Source organism: Zonotrichia leucophrys, chromosome 2, assembly GCF_028769735.1.
Source record: "Zonotrichia leucophrys gambelii isolate GWCS_2022_RI chromosome 2, RI_Zleu_2.0, whole genome shotgun sequence".
Lineage (NCBI taxonomy): Eukaryota > Metazoa > Chordata > Aves > Passeriformes > Passerellidae > Zonotrichia > Zonotrichia leucophrys.
This window is the reverse complement of record NC_088171.1, coordinates 118343662-118368453: the sequence shown is the minus strand read 5'-3', so window position 1 is coordinate 118368453 and position 24792 is coordinate 118343662. Positions and strand designations below refer to the sequence as shown.

Here is a 24792-nt window from a genome sequence, read left to right as displayed (position 1 = left end):
CTCACAGATCTGCTCCCAGCACTGTTCTGTACACAGACAGACACAAACCGGCCTCAGGTCATGGCCAAGGGGGCCCAGCCTCCATGAGTGGCCTTAGTTTGAGCACTCAAGGTGTTTTTCTATGGGCAGTGGCACTGTGTGCAATTTTAAGGAAAAAGATACACATTGAGTACAGTGGAAGATAAGTTATTTGATGGCACATGAGTGTTTCTGGCACAGATGACATTTCTTTTGCAGTAATTTTACATCACTGCTAAAGCTCACCTCATTTCTGGTGCTGGATACCCCAGTTCAGGTGGGCAGTGTCTGGTGTGGATGATCCTCATGCTTTGGCCTGGTTTAACAAGGCAAGTGACATCTTGAATTCTACAGGTGAATGATTTAACTGGGCTGCCAGAGGAGCTGAGTGTACCAGGGGACAGAGAGGCTGTTCAGCAAGTCCCTTCCTGCTATCCTTGTGGTGAGGCATAAATGAAAACCACTGTTTATTTGTTTGTTTGTTTGTTTAACCAGCATGCAGCTGAATTAACAGTGCAGGGCTGTTTCACAGCCACCCCTCCTGTTACTCCTGCTGCACAGCAAGGTAAGCAAACCAGCCCTGGAGGAGCACTACAAGGAGGTTGTCACTACACTGATTTACAGTCACTGTAACAGAATGGAAACTTCCATTTTTGTGGCTGTCATTTGTAGAGTACCACAACTCAAATATGGCATCTTTATTTTATCTGCTTTTAATTTTATATAGTGGCAATAGAGCATAAAATACAAAACTTAAAACCAAAGTTAACTTTCACAAAGGTGTTTTAAAGGCACTTAAAAGAACTGAAGGATTGAGTGGCCAATCAGTAGGACTGATGGCAGAGCACTTTGGAAGGAAGTTACATTGCGTACGTACTAACACCATTTCAAGTTCCACACCAGAAAACAAAGCTCCTCCATGTACAACCTACATTCCAGTTATAAGCAGCAAAGCTTCCCCATCTTCAGGAACCTTGTCAGAGCCATTCAGCTGTCTTTATTTAAAAAGTGCTGCTTTTGTCTTTTCCTGGCAAACAGAAGCTCCCAGAGGCAGTTGTATTTTTCCCAATAGCTGGGATCAGCTTAGAGCACCAAAAATACCCAAGGTCAGCGTTTTCAATGCTCATCCATGGTCAGAGCAAACCATGGCTGTGCTTCAGGGTGCACCTCAGCTGCAGCTCTTGGTTCCTGACTTGTACTTTCAGCTTGAGCCTTTCTGCACCTGTGGAGAGCATGAGCTCAGGTGGTTGGTACAGGTGTGGCAGGAGGCAGCTGCTGCATCAGAAGGGCTTCCCCTGAAAAATGGGCCATGGGCAACAGCTTATCCCATATCTTCCCTGCAAATGGGGCTACGAGGGTTTGTGCAAGCCCCATCTGCCAGAAACGTACCCAGGGAGCCAGGCTGGGCAGAAGGTGTCCATGAGCATCTCCTAGAGCAGCACAGATGAGCTGCTTTTGGCAACTTGCACCCCACAGTACTTTGTACCTTTGTTTTCTTACCTACAGCACTTTATGCCAACTAACATCTACTCTTTGTTATATAAATCTGCTGCTATTTACTGCCTATTTCAAATTCCCTTGTCTACCTTCTGACAGAGGCTCCCACAGCATGATTTTTCTCTTCATAATGGCCACAGGATGATGCAAGCAGGTTTTACTCCCTTACCCTTGCAAGCTGAGGTGAAACAAACAAAAAACCCTGCACAAAAATGTACTACTATGTATAATTTAGGGATTTTTTTAAATTTAGGACCTCTGCAGCAGGTTCAAGTTTTCATTTTGTGTCAGTAAAAATCAGAGTGCCTTCAGGTTTTCTTTGGGCTAAAAATTTGCTACAGTTAAGTTTAAAAGAAAGACTTCAACATGAAGATTTCAGTACAAAATTACACACTGTAGTGCAAATTATAGGTAGAGCTCACATAAAACTGGTATTAACTTAAGGATCTATCACCGTCATTATTAACATGTACACAAATTTTTAAGCTGGTCAGTTATGCACAAAAAATGTTGTATGTATAACTTAGTGTTAATGAACTAAATCCATCACCTAAATCTGAGTGGAAAGCCAAGCCTGAATACAAAATTAATACCTGAGTATAATGGTCCAATTTATTCCCTTGATAAATCACCTACATACAAACATGTTTAGTGCCTCGTTTCTGCACTTCACATTAGCTCTTTCTGGGCTGTAAGAAAAGAGACCTCTCAGTACTAGTGCTATTTGCAACATAAAATATTTTATACAAAGCAGCTTAACAGTCTTTTGCAGAATAATCTTTAACACTAAGATTTTTCAATTAAAGTCTTCATCTTTCCTGTAGACTTCAGCATGTGTGGTCCAAACTGGAAAGAAAACCAGAAACATGTTCAGATTGCTTTCAACACACCCCTTGTTGAACTATCCATCCAAGTAATAAAAGCAGAACCTGGGCAGAAATAATTTCCTTTATCACCTGCTTCTCTGCATGTGGATGTCACAAAGTAAAAGGAAACCTGTGTTAGCAAGAGCTGAAATTGCTCAGAGGAGGGAGCCAATGACCTGCTGGAGCAGGGCTGGAGGCAGTTTGCTCCAGCACAGTGAAATGAGATGGACACAGCTGTCCCTACACCTTGCCAACCAAGTGCTCCAGTTTAACAGTGCTTCTGCTCTTACTCTACCTTGTGTTTTGTGTCATACAAGTCTGATCTAATGAAGTCAGATACTGGTAAGTAACTGATGGACAGAGTTTATTAGCTCGTTATGGAGCAACATTCTATCATTTACTGAAAATCTTGCTTCCTTAGCTCTTGAGGACTTGATGGTCCTTTACATCAAAAGGTGGATTGTAAGTTTCAAAAACAGGAAATCACAAAAAAACCCTGTCTGGATAAATATTGCCAACTTGTGTTCTCCTTAACACACCAGAGATGCTGAGGAAATGTGATTAATTCTTGGGAAACATCTAGCCTTTTATTTGAGAAGAACAGCCTGAACATTACAGAAATAAACCAGTACAGGCCAAAAGGCAAGTAAGTCAACATAAATTAGCTGTAGTACTCAAAAGTCCTGAGATTTGTGGCAATAAAATGTTATTTTCCTTAAAACTTAATTCAGAGCAGAATCAGCTTTTGGACTTTCACGTGCATTTTTTTGATTGCACAAATGAAAAAAAACCAAAAAACCTCTTGACTCTTCTTCTCTGGTTCCACAGCATAAAGATTCAAGGATTGCTGGCACACAAAACTGATCTATACCAGGCTGGTTTTTACATGTACATTGACAGAGACTTGTATTTTGAATGTTCACTGCTTAAAAACCAAATTCAAATCCATCTGAAATAAACTAGAAGCCATTAATAACTTGTGCCAGGAGATGGACTTCAAATACAGTTTCATTTTAACATTCTCACACTATAAAGAAACTGTTTTCATATGCTCAGCATTTCTAATTATTAGAAGAAACTCCCTACACCAAAGAACCAAGATCCAGCAGACATTCTGAACAATTTATTTTCCAAATTCCTAGGAATGTCTGATATGTTTCAGGATCTTGCTTCAACGTTTCACCTGCACCAGCTGAATGGTTAAGGTTGGTAGTAACAGGCAACTCAGTTCAGACTGGATTCGATGTGAGCCCTTAGCAATGGTTTTCTGAATATCAGATGCTGTGGCAAGAGAAAACATTTTTGTTTTAAAAATAACAAAATTGTAACAAGACTTTTTAAAGCGAGGGCCAAGACAGTACACAATCCTAAGACTTGCCACTAAAAACATTTGATTGCTGAAAGTCCTGGCATATCAGCAGTACTTCACAGGATTTTGTGGACCTAACAAATGAGATGCTAACTTGTGTAACACCTACACACGTTAGCAGAAAGATGTAGGTCGGTTTGCACAACTATAATTTAGTTCAAGGATGTGTTCAGAATCAAAATACTCACCAGCACTACCTCAGTCTGTGTCTTTGTTTCAGCCTTTGGAATCACTTTTTCTGTTTCACCTTGGCTTTCATTTTGGTATCGATATGCAAATTTCTTTTTGAGAGCTTCTGCTATTAATGTTGCAGGATCTGCAGGCTGAGACACTTTAGGTTTTGTAACTTCTAAGGATCTGGGAAAAAAAATGGTATCAGTATCTGTCTCACCCTGAAATAGTTTTGAGTCACAAAACCAAATCATTAATGCCAATCTTGGGACATGGACATTTGTTACCTTTTCACCGAGCGCAGTTTCACACTGTTCATGTCTTTGAGGATTTCTAGCATGTTTGGTACTTCAGGCTTCTTTGGCCCGTTTTCCACCACATCCTGGCCAGTGTTCATTTTTTGGTTTTTCCTCTCTTTAATGAGATCAATTGCAGACTTACTCTGACCCAGACTTGAGGGAGGGGGCGGAGGCAGAGGAGGAGGAGGAGGTGGTGGCAGTGATGGAGGTGCAACAGGGACAGCAGCTGAAGCAAGTGGACTTGAACCAACTACAAATAAAACATGCAATACAAGTCAGTTTACTTGTGACTGCCCCTCATATGTCACAAATGCTCAGGTAAGAAAATCACTGTATTATCTTTAATTGAGCCCCCTGTATCACCTTTAGATTGTAATTTCTTCATTCCTAAACCAAGTAAGCAGGTTCAGCTAAAAAATCCTTCTTGAAAAGTTAGAAGTGTCCTTTGACATTCCAGTCTCAACTCCAGGTGCATCTGTGTCCTTACTGCAGTGGCACAGATCCCATGACATCTTCTGGTTCTGTTCTGCCCCTAATGTCACCAGTACTTCCCTTTCTTCTCAGAGGCAGCTCCTGAGCTGGCAGTCACCATCTGACACAGGAGCAGTGTTTCTCCCTACTTATTATCACAAGTAAGAAATTACCATACAAGGTTTTTCAATGTAAATTTCACAGCTCAAACAGTGCTTAAATTGAAGCTTATTCCAGCTGTCCAAGGTTGAGGATTTTTAGGCCAGCTACTCATCTGTCTCTACTCATAGAGATTCTCACAATAATCCTGATTTTGAGTTCCATGTATACTTTAGGTAAAAATTTGTGTTATAAATACAGTAACAGTAATAACCTGACAAATAAATGAAGCAACCTCTGTTTAACTGCACCTTAAAAAAATGAGAAAAATCAGATTAAACCAGAGTTTTGAGGCTTGGAGTATAAAGTGTGTAAAGATATTTATAGAAATAAAACAGAAGATCTGTAGGAAAACACACAACATCATTATCACGTTCTACCACAAGAGGGAGATAAAGATGATAAAATAAAATTTTAATTTTCCTGATAAATAGAGGTAAAGGGGGAAAACAAAAAAGTTTATACTTATTTCAAATGCCCCCACCCTCCCCCCTATAATTAAAATTCAAGAGTGAAACCAGGTGATCCTTAAAACTATTTCATAGTTTTGAATATTAGCAGTTCAGGAACAATGAAGTAACTCCTATCAGTTAACAGCTAAAGGAGCATCTGAAAAATCACAATATGATTTTATACGCAAACATAGGCAAAGCTGTACTTGTTAAGTGACCTTAGGAAAGAGTGACAACCAAATGCCTGTCATCTGCAGCAGACAAGGGCCCTCTCCTGCTAATCTCTGAAGACTTAAACTGAAAGGAGTCAGAGGTGATGGAAAGAGGAGAAAGAAATCCAGGAAAAGAATGATTCTGTTTACTACCAGAAACAGTGCACCACTTTTGGTTCCATATGGACAATGTGTCTGGTCCCAGAGATGATTGCAGTAAACAATTAATTGCCTTTTCTGTTACTTGAGATGTATATTATATATTCCAAAAGCATAATTAGCATCTTGTATGAATACTTAATGATATCAGAGAGCCTATTTCCTCATTGAATGGAAAGACTTCAGTGTCAGTAATTAAGTTACATTCTTTTAGTTTGGTTTAAGCCATCATGTTTATCATGAGCTTTGCTCTGAAAGCTGTTTAATACTTCTTTACTCATTCACAGATTCAGAGCTCTGGCAGATTTACAGACAAACACGATGACTTTAGGAATACTAAAAAAATACAGAAAATCTGGCAAGTCACTTGTCTTCAAGACCTACTCTGTACCCCTTGGTTATTGTGCCAAACTAACCAAAACAATATGGAGAAGTGTTTGGTGTTGCAGTATCTCACAAAAAAGAATTAACACAGTAGTAATTATAAAAGGAACACATTCATGAAATAATTTTTACTAAGAGTGCAGCAAATTTAATACCTGTTGTCAAGTTCTGCTGTTCTTGCAAGGTTACAATTTTGGCTATCTGTGCTCTTAAAGAGGCCAGTTCATTTTCTAGGGCACTGATCTTCTGCATGGCTTCTTCGTTTGCCATCACTGCAATCCTGGGCAGCGGCTCCTCTCCCGCCGGGCTCTGCAAGGACGTTTGTCTGACTAGGGGCTTCCTGGAATGATGTGCCTCGCCCGGGGGAGGCTGCGTTGTTTTTAACCAAACTTCTGACCTGCAACAAAGAGATCACAACATGTTTTAGGGGCTTTGAAATAGACAAAGACTAAACCAACTTCACTTACAAATCAGGGGTACAAGTTGAAGAACTGACTTCAGAATTGTTTTTATACAAACACTTCCATCAAAACCTTAAATAGTTTAAGGTAAATAAGAGCTTTACATCCTTTCCCTTTGCGTCATGAGCTGTGCTGCTTCTCTCCTTCCAGACAGCATTTTGTAGAATCCTTGGTTTCAGCAAGAAAAAAGGAATACATTTCTTCTTATCCCACTCTATTTCTCTGTCTCAGACCTATTGTATATTTCATATATTGTATATTTCACACATATATTGCATATTTCATATTTCAGCAAGAAAAAAGCAATACATTTCTTCTTATCCCAATCTATTGCTCTGCCTCAAACCTATTGTATATCTCATTTGAATTAAGATTTTTCTTCCCTTAAATGCTACCATTTTTCCCCATGGGCAGCAAATAGCCATTTGCAGTTGATTCCTTTGAAAAAAGAAGAGTCTCTTGGTTCCATGGGACATTTTTTTGTACTGTTTGGATTTCTGAATTTTTAAAAAATTAAAAAAAATTCCAATTTTAGCAGCACTGGGAAATATGGAGTGCACAAAACAGCGATGCAGAGACTGCTTGCCAGTTGATGGGAGGGGGTCTCATATCAAGTCTTCTAACATAATAATTAGAAATAGAGAAGAAAATTTCCATAAAGTTTTTTAAAGAGTCCATGACCTTCCCTCTGCTTCTCACAAGAAAATGTGACTCTGTTGCCTTCCCTTAATACCCACCAAAGCTCAAGCCATGTTAAACACTGAGGCATTATTGAGCATCTGCTCAAACAAGTCCAATAAGCCCTTACAAAGACACCAGCACTTTAAAACTGTTTATCTCAAGAATCCAAGGAACCTGATGCAGTTAAAGACGTCCCTGCTCATTGCAGGGGGCTTGGACTAGATGGCTTTTAAAGGTCCCTTTCAATGCAAGCTGTTCTATGATTCTGTAAGTAGAACTGATAAGGATTGATGACAATAAATCATAATAAACTTTAAAACAGAAAATGTGGCCACATACTTAACTCCTCAATCCCCAAACTTCTCAGGCATGCCAGGATTCCACTGTTTATTTAAACAGGAGAGTGAGAATAGGGCCTGGTGAAAGGAGTTTCTGAAATGGGTAGAATGGCTCCAGGCTAAGCCAGCCCAAGTGCCCCATCACTCTGGATGAGTGGACTGAGCTACTGTGGGTGCTCATCAGGTTGGAAATGCAGCTGTGCTAGACCGTATGCAAGAGCCAAGATTTAAGGCTAGAACAAGCCCTGTGCTCTGACCACATCAAACCAAGATTAGATATACATTTAAATCCTCTATGACACTGACAAAAACCATCAGCACAACTTGCCAAAATTTGATCAAGAAGAATTGAATATTATCATGGATGCTGAAATTTAGGTGGTGTTATCTAGACAGAAATAGAGAGCAACTCAAGCTGAGAACAGGATACCTCCTACAGCAGCCACCTCCCTGCTTGCCCAAAGTAAGGTGGAAGGAGCCAGTGGTCATTTCACTCCTCAAAACCTGCCTGCCAGAAATTCTTTAAAGGAGAGGAATAGCTAAACAACAAAGGGTATTTTCTGCTCAGAGCAGTAATAGAGATGTCTTGACTGGAATCTAACACTATGGAAAAATATTATGCCTGAGTTGTCACTATTACTCTGACTAGGGGTAGAGGAAAAATGATTTGTCATTTAGTTGCTTCCTGTATAAAACTGTATTTGCAGGAAAAAAAAAAGTCTGCAAGACTGTTTACTAAATTTTACAGTGGATAAATATTGAACAGTAACATGTGATCCTGTCGAAACAGAGAATTTCAAATGCCTGGAAAACACCTAATGCATACCAGCTCCACTAATACCATGCACAGATGTAATAAACTGTGCACACTGAAACAGTCATATTTGCTAAGTAATTCACTTCCTGTGCTCCATCATAAGCTGTTTGCCTTAAGGTCACTATGTATCTGCAGGATTGTTTTAGTCCCATCTCACATCCATCTGTCCCTGCTCCCCCTTCCCATGCAGACGTTTTAGCAAAAATGGAGTCCTACATCTTTCACAATAGGCTCTTCGAAGCACCAAAGATCATTCTCCCTGTTGTCTCCATTAAATGTAAGAGCTTTACAGCTCAAGCCTTAAATGAAATACTTCTGTGCAAACAAAAGCAGTATTGGACAGTTAATTTCCTTCCTATCAAACAGACTTTAGGAACAGTGTTTCCTAAGCAAGTGCTGATTTCTGCGACTCCCCTCTGGGTTTGTGAAATTAATGTGGTGGTGCCAGAATGTTTGTTATGCAAAGCTTCACTGTAACAAGTCATGTTGGAGGGCATCAAGGTCATTACTAACCTATTTTCAAACCTATGCTTTCAAATTAAGTTCAGTATCCTCCTGTAATCTCTGAAGCCAGCAATCTGTGCCCTTCTCTGACAGATTAGTTTGTTTAGAAGAAAAATCTCCTTTGCACTACAGAACTGTACTTTTGTTTCTGCATAGTCTGAACAGCAACCTGAGTAGGATGGAATAGAGAACTTCATCCCTTCAGCCAAACTGTTTCATGTAGTGACAGTGCTGTGCAAAACCCTTGGTCCAACACAGCAGTACCTACCCACATTCTGGACACAGGTGCTCACACGCTTCCCTGCCAGTTTTTGTTATGAAGATTAAAGATGTGAAACACAAACCACAATTCTATCACTGTACTCAGCAGACTGCAGAGCCTTAACCAGAAAGGTGAAAAACAACATGCCAATTACTGGATTGCCAGAATGACCATTGCTGCTAATGAGAAGCTGTACAGTTCACTGCCCCATGGTAATGACAATCTCAGGAGAACTGGAGAAGCACTGTTAGCAATTTTGCCATAGCACAGCAGACATTTTCATTGCTTGAAGCTATTGTGTGCACTTCTTTGCAATACATACATAAATAAAATCCAGAGTCTTGCTTGTATAATGTCAATTTCCTGTATCTTTTCCAACAAGTCCTGGTCTTGTAATCCTATTAGTCTAACCTCTACTACTTTTTTCCAGACCCTACCTCTGTCTCTTCTCCCAGCATTCAAGTGCTCTCTGTTAATTTGTAATGCACAGTAGAGTCTCAGTAGACAGAAGTTTCTTTCTCTCAGTTAAGGAGTCCAGAGAGAAGATTCTGGAAACATACCTGAGCCTTGTAGAGACTTCACCTTCTTCTTCAGCAATCCATCCCACATCAGCAAAAGAGGCCACTGCATCTTCTCTGAGGTGAGCAGGAGTGTTTCCTTCCGCGACTTGAGAAATGAGCTACATTTTAAAGGCAAGATTGAAGGTTTTAGAGTCAATACTTTCAGCCCAAGCCACATTTCTGTTACCCAATACTTTTACTGAGGCTACATGTAACTATCAACACACATATGCACAAAACACATCTGTAGACTTGAAACACTTATTTCTGTCCTGTGCTCAGTCCAGAATAATTTCATTGACTTCAAACTATTCAATCTATTCTGCTGAACACTTCACAGAAGTTCATGGCTAACTACATACACATCACATGATGCTAATGAATACTAAAAATCCAATGCAAATCATTACCTTTAAGACAAACAAACATCAACATTCTCACAGTTTTCTATACTAACTCAAATAGTATGTTTTTAAATTATATTAATGACCAGTAGTTAAAAAATACATTAAGGCTGCCAATACTTCTTAAGTATTTTGCTCTAATTGAGTATTATTTTTAAAGTGAAATTCTGCCAAAGTTTCCCTTTCCCTACAACTTCTGTACAAGAAGTATGTACATTGCACAGGGGAAAAAGCAAACAAGCAAAGCAACCCCAAAACCAGGCAAAAAGCCAATTCTACCAGCTCAGTAATCACAAAGACTTTGAGTGAGAGGTAGGATGCAATCACAACACTAAACATTACGTGCTAACAATCTTATTTACAACATGCCAAACAAATGGACCATTTTCCAGCATGGTTCTGGCCATTAGCTTTACAGCTGTCTGAAGCCAAAGGTGAGCAAGGTTTCAGAGTCTGGAACCTTTCTTCAATTTCCAGTTAAGTGACCTGAATGGTGATTTGAAAAATTGTTTCGACCATCAATACTCACTCCACAGTCACAACTCAACAAAATGGTTTCAAATCTATTTTGAAACACTGGCTGCTTCCCCAGGTCAGAAGAGGGTACGTGTTCAGAGTCACTGGACTCCTGAGCAGCCTGGGATCAGTATCTCAGCAGATAAAAACTACTGAAACAACTTTCAGTAATTTGTTCTGCTCGGTCTTTCCCCTTGAGTTCCATATCTCCAATGCAAATATGCCCCAGCTTTGCTTGTATTCCACAGAATCACAGACTCCTTAAGGTGGGGAAAGCCCTCTAAAACCACTGAGTCCAGCTGTTAACCCAACACTACAAACAAGCCACAGCCAAATCTGCACGAGTTGTTGCAGCTCCTCAAGTGCTGCCTGTGCCAGCAGTGGCCAAGGAGCTGGAACACTGACAAAGGTGGTGGCAGTAGGTGCCAGACTGCAAGGGCAGCCTGCACCCAGACCATCACCATTGAGATGAGTTTTCAAGGCAACCCCACTCTGTAAGAGCCAACTCCTATGAAATGTTAGCATTAATCTGAATTTGTAGCAGACCTATCACAGTAGGACTGCAGCCTGGATGAGGTGAAACCATTTCAGAAGAACATCCACACATATTTTAGTAGTAGCCTCTGATACAGAAGTCTCAGGAAGAGAGAAGTTGTGGGCTTGGGGCTGGTCCCTGGGAGTTGCTGCAAACAGCCTTAGAAATTGAGATTAGTTGCCTTCACCTCACACTCTCACTTGTATGAGAGTCTTTATCACAGCTCCCAGGAGTGCATATAGGCACCATCAGATCATTTGGAAACAACAGGGTTTTTTCCAGGTAGCATCAGCACAGATGGTAATATGTTTATCACATTAACAGTTGTGCCTAATACCATTACAGTCTGTCTCTCTTTAAAGCAGTCTAGAGAATACTGCATTGCATGTTAGGATTTTTGGTGTTTGAGGTTTGCTTGGCATTTTTCTTTTTAAAAATGAATAGAAATTTTCAAGACCACAGCGTTTGTATTAATGCTAATGGCAATTTTAAAAGATCCATAATACACGAGCCACTTTTTGCAGGTGATACAGATTTTTCTGGCAGTAATATTACCATTAAAAGATTGAAGCCACTTTTAAATAAAGATACTACACATACTTGAATCAAAAATAATTTTCTAAATCAACAGTAAAGAATATATTTACCACTGCCAGAATTCCTGCATAGATAAATAACTTCTAATCCAAGATTTAGTAGTAAGCCTTCTGTTATATTGTGATACAAGTTTCTTCTTAATTTTAATTCATATTTATATGTAAACAGAATCTGCTTGTTACCCCATATACAGATGTTTCTTTTCTCTATCCCTAAAAACACCAAAGCCGTCCTCAGCAGTAGAATTTGAATTTCAAGTTAATGTAAGATTTTTACTGTAATTTAAAGGTGAAAAGCCAATACCCATCTGTCAAAACCTTCACCTGCCTATGAACACCTCTGTGACTACCCTATTCCTCCAGTCAATTCCAGCAGAAAAAAAACTGAACAACTGCTCTGCCAGCAGCTAAAATGGAGAACAGAGTACTGAAAACAGAGGTTCAGTTTCTTTCTCTGGAAACTGTGAAGGTGCTTTCCCCACTTGTTCTTTCCCAGGCTTTCAGCCTACCTTAGTGTGCACGTGTGCTACACACACACAGACACCCTGAGGGCTGCAGACCCATCATGGATTTCTGAGGACTACACAACACTGTACTGCTCTGGCACCTCGAGTGGCATAAAGAACCCTCGAGTCCAACTCCCAAAGAGAGTCAGACCTCGCCAGTGTTTCCGCCCGGTTTCGAACCGGGGACCTTTCGCGTGTTAGGCGAACGTGATAACCACTACACTACGGAAACGCTGCTCAGCAGCGCTGCGGGGCACGATCCCTGCTCCCTGCTCGCTCCACAAAGTGCTAAGCACAACACAGACGTTAATACACTTTTAGACGCAACAGAACAAAAACCTCTTCTTTCAAATTACTAATACAAGTATGTATTAAACATTTGGAAACACTTCAGGTAAGACAAACTTGCTGTGATTTTTCAAATTAGCCCAGTAAATTCAGATGTTTGTAACATGCACACCAATTTATTAGCAGACTTCCACTGAGTTATCAGGTGTCCATCACACGGACACGAGAAACATGGGATTAAAACAGAGATGCTGTAGCTGAAGAATGCTATCTTGAGAGACATTACTGTAAGTTTGGTTGAATCTACCTAGGCTATACTGGTAAGTTTAATTTTATTTTCTCCTAAATACTACATATAAATCTAAAAAATATGACACACAAAAGATCCATATGACCTATTTTCATTTGTTTGTGCCACATAGAGTGTGTAAGATACAGAAGCTCTGCCACTTCTTACTGAATATGTAAGCTGCATTTTAGTTTTTAGCAGTTAATTCAAATGTTGACTATGGCAAGATCCACAGAGTCAGTAGACTTCAAACATCAAAATGTTTGGCTACTATTTTTTTTCAGACTAGCTGAACAAAAGCATGCTAGAAGGTAAGTATGGACATTACAGATATTCTTTCAATGAGTCTCATCCATTTATCATAAGGAAAATGCAGACCTGTGAAAAGCCTGATGCTCTGGGGGTTAGAAACATTGATTCCATACATGCACCCTCAGATGATGCAAGTAAGATTTGATTTGTTTGTTTAAACAGATTGACTTACAGCAAGGTTCAGCTCATGGTCCTTTCATAATAGAGCTAAAGCTGGCAAGAAAGAAAGAGGAAGACACAGCTATAGGAAAGTGTCAGTTGCAACAGCACGAAAACGATCGAGATCGGTATTGAACCTCACCATAGAATCTTAATGCTGAGATAAAGACACAAAGAGCAGATGTTAGCACCACATTTAACACGTTCAGCACTTCATATATTAAAGTAGAGTCCACACAAACCATATATATTTTAATGTGTTTCAAGGCTCAAATTTTGGAATTGCTATTTTTAATTAAATCAAACCTTACAACTGTACTTCTGTTTTCAGGATCCTTTCCTTTCATCTCATAGACAGTGAATGCTTATACTTAGTGTACACACAAAGCTGAATGAATGTCTCTTTAAGAGGACTAAAAAGTCAAATATTATATTTATTTTAACAGAATTCAGACAAAAACATATTTATGTATTTATTTATTTATTTGCTTAAGTACTAAAAATAATCAGGAACAGATTCCCCAAATATATCTTACCATTCCTTTCAAGAATATAAACCAGAAATGTCTTCTTTTATGTACAATATTAAGAGAAGTCAGTATTAGGCTAACTATCTGCAAATGAGCATCATCTTCCCTTGTATGGCCTTTACAGCACAGAAAATCAGACTTCACTACCTTTTAAATCTGAGGCACAGGGAGCCTTCTTGCTGGCAAAACACACACTAATTATACATTCAAAAGTTTAATCCAGCATGCCATTTGTTGTCCCCACCTGCACAAAACTCCACATTCCTTATTTTTTTTTCATCAAGCCACTAGAAATGTGAGATGGCTGTCCCATTCCTCAATGTAATTTTTTAAGAGAGGCAAAATGATAGTATAGCTTTTGCTACCACACCAATAAGGCTTCTATGGTAATCTGAACTATCTGGTTTTGCTGCTGTAATTTCAAGTCTAAATATTGCTCATACATTTCATTTATGACAAAGAAATTAATTTAAACATTGAAAAATTTAGCACTGTGGAAATTACTATATGTTAAGTGTGGCAGCTGATTCCCTCCATTCATCTTTACACTCCCCACCCTTGCTCAGCCCACGGAACATTCTCAGCTTGAATTTCAAACACTAAATTTCTCCAATTCTATACCCACCCCCTACCCCTAACACCAGAGTTGAAGAGATTCTGTGTAACAGCTTCCACTTTCCCATCTGTTCCTGAAAGACTCATTATAGAAAGCATGGCTTTTCTCTTCCTTAAGCTTTTACACTTGCTCTTTACCCTACCCTTTCACCTACACTGTGCTAGCCTTGTATTTTAAACAAGAGCAAACAGGGTATTGATGTTATCTTGTAACTAATTTTTTGATTTCTGATAAAGTTGTTTATTTTCCCAAGTATTTTTAATACTGTTCATTTTACATGCCTCTTAAGCCTAGCTTATAAGTACTGTATACATAAATAAGTTTCAATCATTTTTCTCTTTTATGAATTTTTTTTCAACTTTCTTATTTGGAAAAAATCTGAACTGGAAGCAGATTTTTTTAAGGAGAAGTTAAGTAATTCTCCTATATCTAGTTTATCATATTCTACTTTTACAAACCTTCTAGTCATGAGCAAATCCCTTTATCAGCATAGTGAGAAACAGATTCTAAATTGCTGAGAACACCTACCTGAAAGTGAACTCTTGGACACTGTATAAGAGAGAGGTTAGTACCAATTTTTCTTACAATACTTCGAGATGAACCATAAGGCTTGCTTGACCAAAGCACCTGCACGGGAAAAATAGAGAAGCCAGTTGTTAAGGGAACTGAGTTTTGCATCATATTGTAATAGCTCTCCCTAATTCTTCTATACCACGCTTTTGCTAAACATATTTAGTAATTTCTTTCATGCTGGAGTAGGATATAATGTTTATACACTGAATTCTGTCCCAGTGAACTCCTTACATTCTATCCCCAAACTGGCCCAAACACATTACACATCATCAGCACAGTACAGCCAGGCCTGCTCAAGGTCGAGACAGCCTCTGGGTTAAGTGTAAAGCCAAAACAATAAATCAGGTAATGCAGAAGACTTCAGGAGCTAAAAGTACCTTCAAAAACACAATATTCACATTTCTGAGACAATAAAGAAGCTACATTCAGAGACACCTCTTTTTATAGGGTTTCAAGAAAAGCCATTCCATCATTAAAAATCCTTGAAGTCACATAGTTCTTCGTTTCTCAAAATATTTTTTTTTCTTTTTTAATTAAGAGCTATTCTAACAGGAATAGTGTCTACCCTTCTTAATGAAAGTAAGAATCAGCTACAATAAATATGAAAATCTAACTGTGAAATTAAGGAGCAAAGGAAATAAAATGCAGAAAATAAGACAAAATTGTTGTAAAAAAGGAACTTTCTAGAGAAAACTGCCCACAGCAGCTCAACACACCAGGCTTCATCATAACTGTTTCTACTTCAATTTACATTTTTTCTATGTTGTTTCAACAGGGATTAAATTTGCTTCTTTTTGTTGTATTTAGTATTTACAACAGCTTTATAAAGGAAATAAAATGAGAGTTTAATCCTAGGAGAATACTACAAAATGAGCCAGAACAGAAGCAAACACCCTGGAGAGAAGTAGGAAAGATTTCAGCACAGGCAAAGGCAACAAAAACAATGCAAAAGAGAAAAAGAATAATGAGAAGACTTTAATACAGGGTACATTGTTACTAAACAATTAGAACATTGGATGGTAATTTTAAAAACTTGGCCAGTGTTTAATTATGGCTGTAAATATGAATTTACTAGTCAGACTTTAGTTTTTCAAATATCATAGCTTCAAGCAAACTTAACATCCTGGTAATAGAAAGAAAATAGGAAAAATCTAGGCTATTTTGATTGGCAATGGCAATATTGTTTGTATGATGACTGTAGTGGTGCTGTGGGAGCTGCATAACACACAGCTGAATATTTTAATACACTAAGCAAAGATCACTTCACTACTTGTAGATGTTGAAGGTTCTATTAAAAAGAAAAGTTTATGTTCCATGGTATTGATCCCCAGATTATTTCACAAACTTCACACAAACATGCCTATTTCTAATTTCTATCCTGCCTTCCTCTGGCTTTACTGGAATGTAAAAAGTTTGACAAAATAAACGTGCACTGCACATATGCTACACCCTCACAACAGAGCTGCAACTTCGCCACGAATCCACTCAGATCTATTTTTTTTCCATTCTATAAAAAAAACCATTCTCTTGCTTAATACACTGCTAAGCTGAACACAAATTTTTCAATGCAGAGTAGTCTATTGATGCTGCATTTTGGTTGCCTCAACCAAGACCTCACATTTGTGCCTCTCACGTGTTTGTTTACATGTCTGAGCAAACAGCAGGTAGATCAGTGGCCTTCAAGAACAACTCACTGACAAACAGCATCACAGTAATACAGCCTCATTATTCACAACTGGCTCTGATTAAAGCAGAACCACTGGCAAGAGACTCAAAGTGATGGGGCACTGGAACAAATAATGCCAGTCAAAGGAAGGCTTAATAAGTTGCAGAAGTACTTCCACAACAGCAAGACAGTCTAGACTACATGCTCGATTACCAACACAATGCAATGCCTTTTAAAAAAGCAGCAAAACTTGTTTGGATATTGCTCAGACCACAGCCAAGCTGTTGACTAGCAGTCAAAAATATTTGGTTTCCAAATGCCCTTGGGGCTCTTCAACAACAGTGGCTTGGTGCACCAAAATGCTGAGTGACTCAGTTTTGGCACCACAAGATATGCCAGGACATTATTGTCAGGACACTGCAGGCAAACTGTGCCACAAGGGATTCAAGTAAAATCAGTTCCCTGCTCAGCTGAGCTGAGGTCTCAGCACTGCTCCAACCAAGTTCACACAATTTCTTGTCGACTTGAAGCACTGGCTGAGCAAGTCTGCAAAATGCTACTTAGTCATACACTGCTATTGCATCAGCGCTTCACTGTGACATTTGGAAATGTAACTGCACTATCACAAGCTTCATACAAGCAGAGAATGGGGAGAAATAGACTAAAAACTTGCTTCTCTCCCTATTTAGGCTGATATTGCTGAATTACTAGTGTTACAATGCAATACATTCTCAAACTTTGAATTTTCAAAGTTACATGGAATCTCAGATCAAAATTCAAATAAAATCCTAAAATACAGATTCTTGATGTCAATCTAAATTAACACTGTATAAACAATTTGCTCTCCATAGATTCCCAAGACTGATAAATACAGAGACACAATAATACTGACTTAGTACTGCACATAGCTGTTAAGGATTTCCCCATTAAAATATTTCAAAAACTTACAGGGATTACTACACTGAGGTCAACATTTGTACTCAAAATAGCTTCCTAAAGGTCAGTGACAGAGCAGCTGATGTGCAGCAGTTCTGTCTCTCTCTGCTAAGCATTCAAAGAAAACTCTCTATATAGAATTCTCTGAGAGGAGAGCTAGGCAGGCCTGTTCCTCTGTTTACCCAGCAAAGAACGCAGCTGTGCTGCTCTCATGTGCTGTTACACCTCCACAAGAGGTAACTAACTATAGCACAGAAGAGGAAAATGTAGCACAAGTATAAACATCCCAGTTTCATGGGGCTTTTGTATCTCCAAGGTAAGAACAAGCAATAAGGTTTTTTTTAATCACTGTTAGAAATAAGATGGAATTCTCCTTCAGCTTCAAAACACACACGGAAGGCCAGCATGAACAGCAATGTTTAAAAAGTAAACAGTTTATTGGAACCACAGGGAACTGCGTAGTACTTTTAACACATTTATTACTCAATATTTCAGTGCTCAAGTCATAAACTTGATGACTTCTCAGCAATGCAGAATCATCCCAGTATTGAGTGTACCTCAAGCATTATTCTAGATAAGCACAAACTAAACCACATGAAGTGCTTTCTATACCTTATTTTCTGAAAACATAAAGGAAGTTTGAAACACTTACTGATTCCATGTTCAATCCAATTTGTTCAAAAGCCATCCTAATTAAGCGCTTCAGCCAGCAAATCATCAGGACTGGAAAAGGCCTTTCCGAACTTGGATTTAAGCCTTCCAAACCTACAAGGCTGCCAAGGTTCCATAGTAGTTCTGAAATGAGACACATAAGAATTTTAGATGGATGTTGTGGAACATGTACAGAAGTAAACTGCTAGATTCCTAAAAAAACAAGCTTTAGATAAAAGACATATTAGATGACACCAATACCTTGTACTGTAAAACAAAGGTGTTCAGAAGGCATCTACTTAATACAGGTAACAATGACTTTTTAGTAGTGTAGTTTTTGTAGACTCATAGAATTGTCTGGGTTGGAAGGGAGCTCAAAAGTCATCCAGTTCCAACCCTCCTGCCATCTGCAGGAGCACCTTCCACTATCAGGTTGGCACAGGGCCCCATCCAGCCTGGCCATGAAAACTCCCAGGAATGAGGCATCCACAATTTTTTTCAACAACCTGTTCCTGTGCATCAGCATCCTCATGGTGATATCTATCATATCTAACCCAAACCTATCCTCTCTCAGTTTAAAGCTACTGCCCCTGTCCTTTCACTATGTGCCCTTGCAAAAAGTCCCTCTCTAGCTCTCTTGTAGTGCCCTTCAGGTCCTGGAAAGAAATCTAAGCTGTTGTAAAGGTAACAATTAAAAAGTTGGGGAAATGACTGCTCACTTGAGCTTGGACAGATGATGGCGTTCAACAACTCTAAGTGAGCATCGAGCCCTATGGAACGCCTGCAGATGGGGATTAGCACTGAGACTGAAGTGCCACACTCATATCTAAACTCATTTCTATGCAGGAACAGACTGCAGAAAGCTGAGCACCTCTCCTGACTCACATTCTCTGACAGCTTTGTTGTTCCTTCCTTTTTCCTACAACTAAGGAGAGAAAGGAAACATGGAAAAATGACTAATGCAGGAAAATTACATTAAATACTGTAGATGTAGGACATGAAAATATTCAAGCAGTTTATAAGATTAGACAGATTTCAAATTTTGTTTATATACACTTCCATTCACCTGACTCAAGATGGTTTTATTGCTCCTCTAGCAAAAATAGTGTACCTTTTCTTTAACTGCATTCTACACCAGCCATAACCTGGACACCACTGAGAAGTGTATGCCACCAAAACCAGGAAAGGAAGCCACAGATTTGGGTTTACATTTCTTTTGTGCAGCAGGCTGGAAACAACACTCTGTTGATCCACCCCGAGCAATGTATTTGTAATATGAACAATGGTGTTGCTGTTGCTCTATATACAGACAGGGATGACTAAAGCAATGCAGCAGCAAGGAACTGGCACTTGGGAAGATGGAAAGTCAGGAGATGGAAAAGCTCTGCTGTTTGGAGAAGCCAAACAAGCCCTACAGTTAAACTATCATTGTTTCCATTACTAATTGTTTTCAGCAGTTTACAGTTCCTTAGTAATAATGTACCTCTTGTTGGAAACTTGGCAGAAACAGTACAATCTTACAGTTATCTTTTTTTAGACAGGCTTAAAAGACAGTTGATATTAGCTTCTCATCATCATAGGATCTGCTTTTGTTTGTGACTAAGCTCAGAAGAAACTATTAATTTACACCAAGAGATTAGAATGATAATGACAACTTCATGACATTCATGACAATGTTTATAGGAAAAACAATAGGGAAGAATAATGGGCTAGCTACCAAACAGCCATGAATATAGTAAATAAATAAGTCATGGACTTCTTTATAGAATGCTTGAGAAGTCTATTAGAGAAGCATCACCATCTACTTGATCTGTTATTCCTCCCTTACACAGCCCACTGTACGGACCCTGGATCTCACTGTGCCTGCAGTGCACTTAGAACAGGGGGAATACAATGCCCCACGCTGGATTTGGCATCCTATCTGCCACTGTAGCATGCAGTGACACAAAAGAGAGGAATGCTCCTTTAAAAGGGGAAACCTGTTCCAAAGGTGTGATTACATGTGATCTACTCCACCTCATTCCAAAGTCCAGACTTGTTCAACAAGCAGTGTGGAAATCAAAGGAGGAAAAAAGAAAGCTGCATCAAGACAAATTCAAACAAAAGAAAAAGTTAGGGTACAAAAAAGCACAAAGCTGTAATCGTTTTGTAATAGTTTTGCTGAGCAACTGCAAAGACAGGGCTGGCTGACAAAGGCAAGTGATAGGACTAAAAGGAATGACTGTATCCTGATACACTGGTCTCTCAGCCAGCTCATAGGTTTAAAAGAAGTCAGAGTCATGTTTTCTTCCAGGCAGAGAAGAAAACTATGTTTTTGTTCCTGATTAAATGAGAGGTCCAAGTCTAACAATAAAGACAATCCGAACAGAGGTGCAAAGTGAGTGTTAGAACTTCCTCCAAAGAAATCAGAGCAGGTCTAGAAAGTTTCCAAGAATTTAGAAACCTAAAGGCAAACAGGTAAAAGAACAACAAAAACTGACAAGATAACCAATTTAAAGCACAAAACCAGATGAAAAAAAAAGTAGCACAACATGAGGATGACAGAATAGTGTAAATATGAAGTAGTAAGCTAAAAAAGGCAAGCTACAAAATGGGTTCCATCTCACAGGCATAAAACATGCACTAGCAGTAAGAGGCAAGAGAGACAACCCTGATGCAGCAGGAAAGAGAGCAGTGTGTGATTTGAACAGTCAGAATGTATTCAGTGTTTTCCCCTGACAGGGGCAGGTAAGACAGACAGGTGCTAGCACGGAATACAGACAGTGCTGAGAAGTTATAAGCATCCAGGCCAACAGTATCTAGTGAATTTCACCTTGCAAAGTTCAGAAACTTGTCAAAGTAATTCTTGAAATATTGATAATTAATTTCAGAAACTTGGTCAATGGGATTCAAAACCCCAGGAACGAAAGGAGCATGACGACACAAAGCATTGGAAATAGTCCAAAACACTTATCCTGCCCTAAAACATTAAAGTGACGCTTTATAATTCCAGGTTCCAAGGCTTTGATGACTGAACAAAAAAGAGCATTCATTTAACAAAACAACTACTTCAGTAAAACGAGTATTTATAGTTCACTTTGTAAGTTATTGTTTCCTCTGTAGCCTAAATACTTCAAGTATTTGAGACTGGGGCCATCAACACCTTGCTCTTTTCAATGACCTGTGTGCTCTGGCAGAAGAGAGCGACTGAAATCAATCTGTAAGAGCACAGAGTAGCACCCAGTTCCTGGACTGGATTCCTTAGTTTGTGGCTCTAAGGAAAACCAACAGGTTTGGACAACCCCCAGTTAATCTGTTATCTAAATGAAAAATGCTTCTTAGTGTATTTTTATCAAATTATGAGTTTATAGGATTATCTCCAGGGAAGATTCATACTTATTTCTTTCAGACTATGTTGCATTATACCTTTCTTCACAAAACTCAACTATTTCACAATTGGTTTATGTGCCAAGAACAGACAGGGTTCATTCCAAAAGAAACTGCAGGACAGCAAGAATGAAATCATTAGCAAATTCACCTCTCGTGCCCTGTATACATGCCATTTTCAGAGGCAGAAGTTAAATGTTTATGGCTTTTAGTAAAACAAGTAATACCTCTTTTAAAATATTGACCTTTATTTATCTTCTCTCTTCATGCTGCTACCTACAGTAAAAACAGTTTAATTCCCCAAAAATTTCCGTAACTCAATTACTAAAATGAAGAGCCCTGAGGGACAGTAATATTGCCATAAAAATGGTCCTTCTGCTCTGCCTCCAGCAAGCCATTACAAGGATGAGCAGCACTCAGAGACAAGATTACCAAGGAGCTGTAACACAAAGAATTGCATTTCACTGCATAAAGCATGAAGGGGTTGGAATTCCATGGGTTCATTTCAATGAAACCCAGAAATTAGCAATGCTGTAGAACTTCCTTACTGATATGGAATTATGGAGGAATTCCTTGGTTTAGAAATGCAGAGGTCAACATTTCCAAGCCCCCTGGGGCTTCTTTGCCCCAACTTTTCCCAACTACTTTTGCAGGCTCTGTTCCAGACTCTCATATCAAATAGCAAGTCAACAAAGCTGAGAGATAATACCCCTGATAAATGACAAAAAGCTCATTAAATAAATATCAAAGCTCTGGAATCTCTACACATAAGGTATAATATCCAGTAAATATGAACAGAAGCCCTTTGCCAGACTTTTTAGTGAGTCCTACAAATGAAAGATTAAAAGAAAATCAGATGCAACTGCTTTCAAATTGAAATCCTGCTATGAGTTTTTGCAATGTTGTATTTATTCAGGTGCCCTTCAGAGCATGAGTTCTTGCTCTTTAAAAGAAATAGAATATTCATATTCTTTTTACTGAAGGTTTCTCTCATTCACTTAAGGTCCATACCAACATAAAAGAGAATGACTTAATGGGATTGATGGAGCAGATTAGCCTCAACAAAGAATAAACAAAGGTATGAAATCTGAAAAATGAAAGGTGTAGTCTCTAAATTCAAAAGGCATAACTTCAAGAAGTTTACAATTTTTAAAGAAGCATAGGTTCAAAGGAATACCAGCCACATAAAAAACCAAAATGAAGACCAGGCTCCTCCTTATTTAAGCAAGAACTAGGGCAAGCATATCTCCTCAGTTTTTTAGGCTACCACAAGACTCAAGTCCATCTAATAAGGAAACTTTTTTTTAAAAGTAATAAAGGAAGATAAAGCAGAAACACCCCATTATCACAACAGCCAAATGGGCAGAAGAATCTCTGGATAAAGGAGCAGACTCTGTTCCAAACTGACACAGACCAGCTTCAGGCAAAGTAAAGATGCACTTGGCAGAGGTCATAAGCCAGAAACAGGACTCTGTTTTTTGGTGTGGAAGCTACAAAAAATGGAGCAGCCCAGAACTAACAGAAACACCTGTTTGGAAAGATATGGAGAGATAAAGGTCAGTAAATACTACAGGGACAATCTAAGCTAGTACTGGTATGAAATTTAAAGCAGGAATTGAAAATCATACATACTTGCAACAGAAGTTGCTAAAGCTTTGTTAAATATATAGCCTTGTCGTATTCACCTGAACGTGCACAACCCTATTAATCAGATTTCATTCATGCTATCCCACCTTGTCAACTTAGGACAGAGAAAAAAATCCAAGTTTCAGCACTAGTTTAATCAAAAGCCTCTGCTCAGCAATGATTATACCTGCACAGTGCACTGTGATACCACTGAGAGGTAAGTGAAACCCTTCAACACCTACAGACCACAAGGTATTATGTGACAGAGACAACCACACACCTGCACTTCCCTGCCGGACAGACAGACAGACCTCCCCACCAGCTGCTGTGGATGTCAGTCTTTCTGCTACAGCTTTGAGAGACAGCAGCAGGTAAGTCTTACAAACAAAAGGGCATGTTTGTCTGAAAAAAAAAACATTTAAAATGTCCAATTTTCCCCCCAGATATCTCTCTGTGTAACAATGCTGAGTTCCTACACACAGCAATCATGTTTTACCTAGTGACCCCTACAAAGCACATTATTTGCATTCAGCAACAAGAAGCAGAACTTTTAGACCTGATGTGCACATAATTCGACTGACTCATTTTAATCACCTAGGTAAAAGCTAGTGGGGATCAGAAGACATAACTCCCATTCATTTAATCTTTTTAAGTCTTGCCTTCACAAGAGCTGCAGAGCACTCTGAGGACAGCACGTTAATATTAATGAAGTACTGCTGACGCTGTCCGGCAGAGATCAATGCACTACGATTGATTTCAGCATTCAAACTCTGCTCAGCCTCAATATTTGGAATTTCAACAGCTCGTTAAACAAAAGGAAAACACGCACCCAGCAAGTTACTTATTTATGACCACTACAGAAGAACATGAGCACGGCACCAGTATCACTAAAGGTGCACACAGCAAGTAGTGTAAGTTTACAGAAAAGAGAAATTAAACATCATGCCCCCTAGGGCTACTTTTTCCTCTTAAACGCCAACTCTCTATTTTAAAACGTCCTTAAAAAACTTCCCATATTATCTCCACATGATCTTGTATTTACATTATTCCCCGTGACCTGTCACCTTCTCATCACAGCAGTTCACCTGCACGAACAAAAGCTTCGGCCCAGCACCCCGAGGCGCTTCCACGCTCCTGCCGGCACCTGCCCTGCCCGGGGACGGCGGGGCCGCCCCGAGCGGCCTGTACGTGGTTTCCAGGCGAGCTTCCCCTCACGCACCGCCCCTCGCCCGGGATCGGCCACGCCAAGACGGGCTGCCCGGGGGGAAGGAAGGGGCTGCTCAGGAGGGAGGAAGGAAGGGGCTGCCCAAAGGGAAGGGGAGAATCCCGGCCGCGGCTGCCGCCACTACCGCTGCTGCCGCCGCCGCCCCCCCTCGCCTCACCCGCCGCCGCGGCCGACGCGCTGCCTCACCCGCTGCTCGCGCGGCCGCTCGCGACCCTGCCCCGTCAGCCAATCGGCGGCCGCCTCGGCACCGCCCCGGCCAATCGCGGGCCCGGCGGCGGGCGCGGGAGGCGGGACGTGGCGCGCGCAGCGGGGGTGAGG

The 24792-nt window shown here is 39.7% G+C and overlaps 1 protein-coding gene and 1 non-coding gene across 7 annotated transcripts; both read right to left on the bottom strand.

The window, feature by feature from the left end:
* Positions 1 to 701: 701 nt before the first annotated feature.
* MTFR1 (mitochondrial fission regulator 1) lies at positions 702 to 24741 on the bottom strand. 6 transcript variants are annotated; one of them, XM_064706176.1, is made up of 8 exons: positions 24661 to 24741; positions 18259 to 18401; positions 14960 to 15058; positions 9681 to 9799; positions 6213 to 6454; positions 4209 to 4470; positions 3939 to 4107; positions 702 to 2361 (listed from the first exon to the last, which is right to left on the bottom strand). In XM_064706176.1, the coding sequence occupies exons 2-8, from the start codon at positions 18322 to 18324 to the stop codon at positions 2302 to 2304; spliced, it is 1017 nt and encodes a 338-aa protein (XP_064562246.1). In that variant the 5' UTR covers positions 18325 to 18401; positions 24661 to 24741; the 3' UTR covers positions 702 to 2301. The 6 variants fall into 6 exon arrangements, with proteins under 6 accessions (XP_064562246.1, XP_064562247.1, XP_064562244.1 ...); XM_064706177.1 differs by having other exon boundaries at positions 24632 to 24708; XM_064706174.1 differs by lacking the exon at positions 24661 to 24741 and adding an exon at positions 24292 to 24476.
* TRNAV-AAC (transfer RNA valine (anticodon AAC)) lies at positions 12397 to 12469 on the bottom strand. Its single transcript has one exon. It is a non-coding gene; the product is annotated as a tRNA-Val (tRNA).
* Positions 24742 to 24792: the final 51 nt, after the last annotated feature.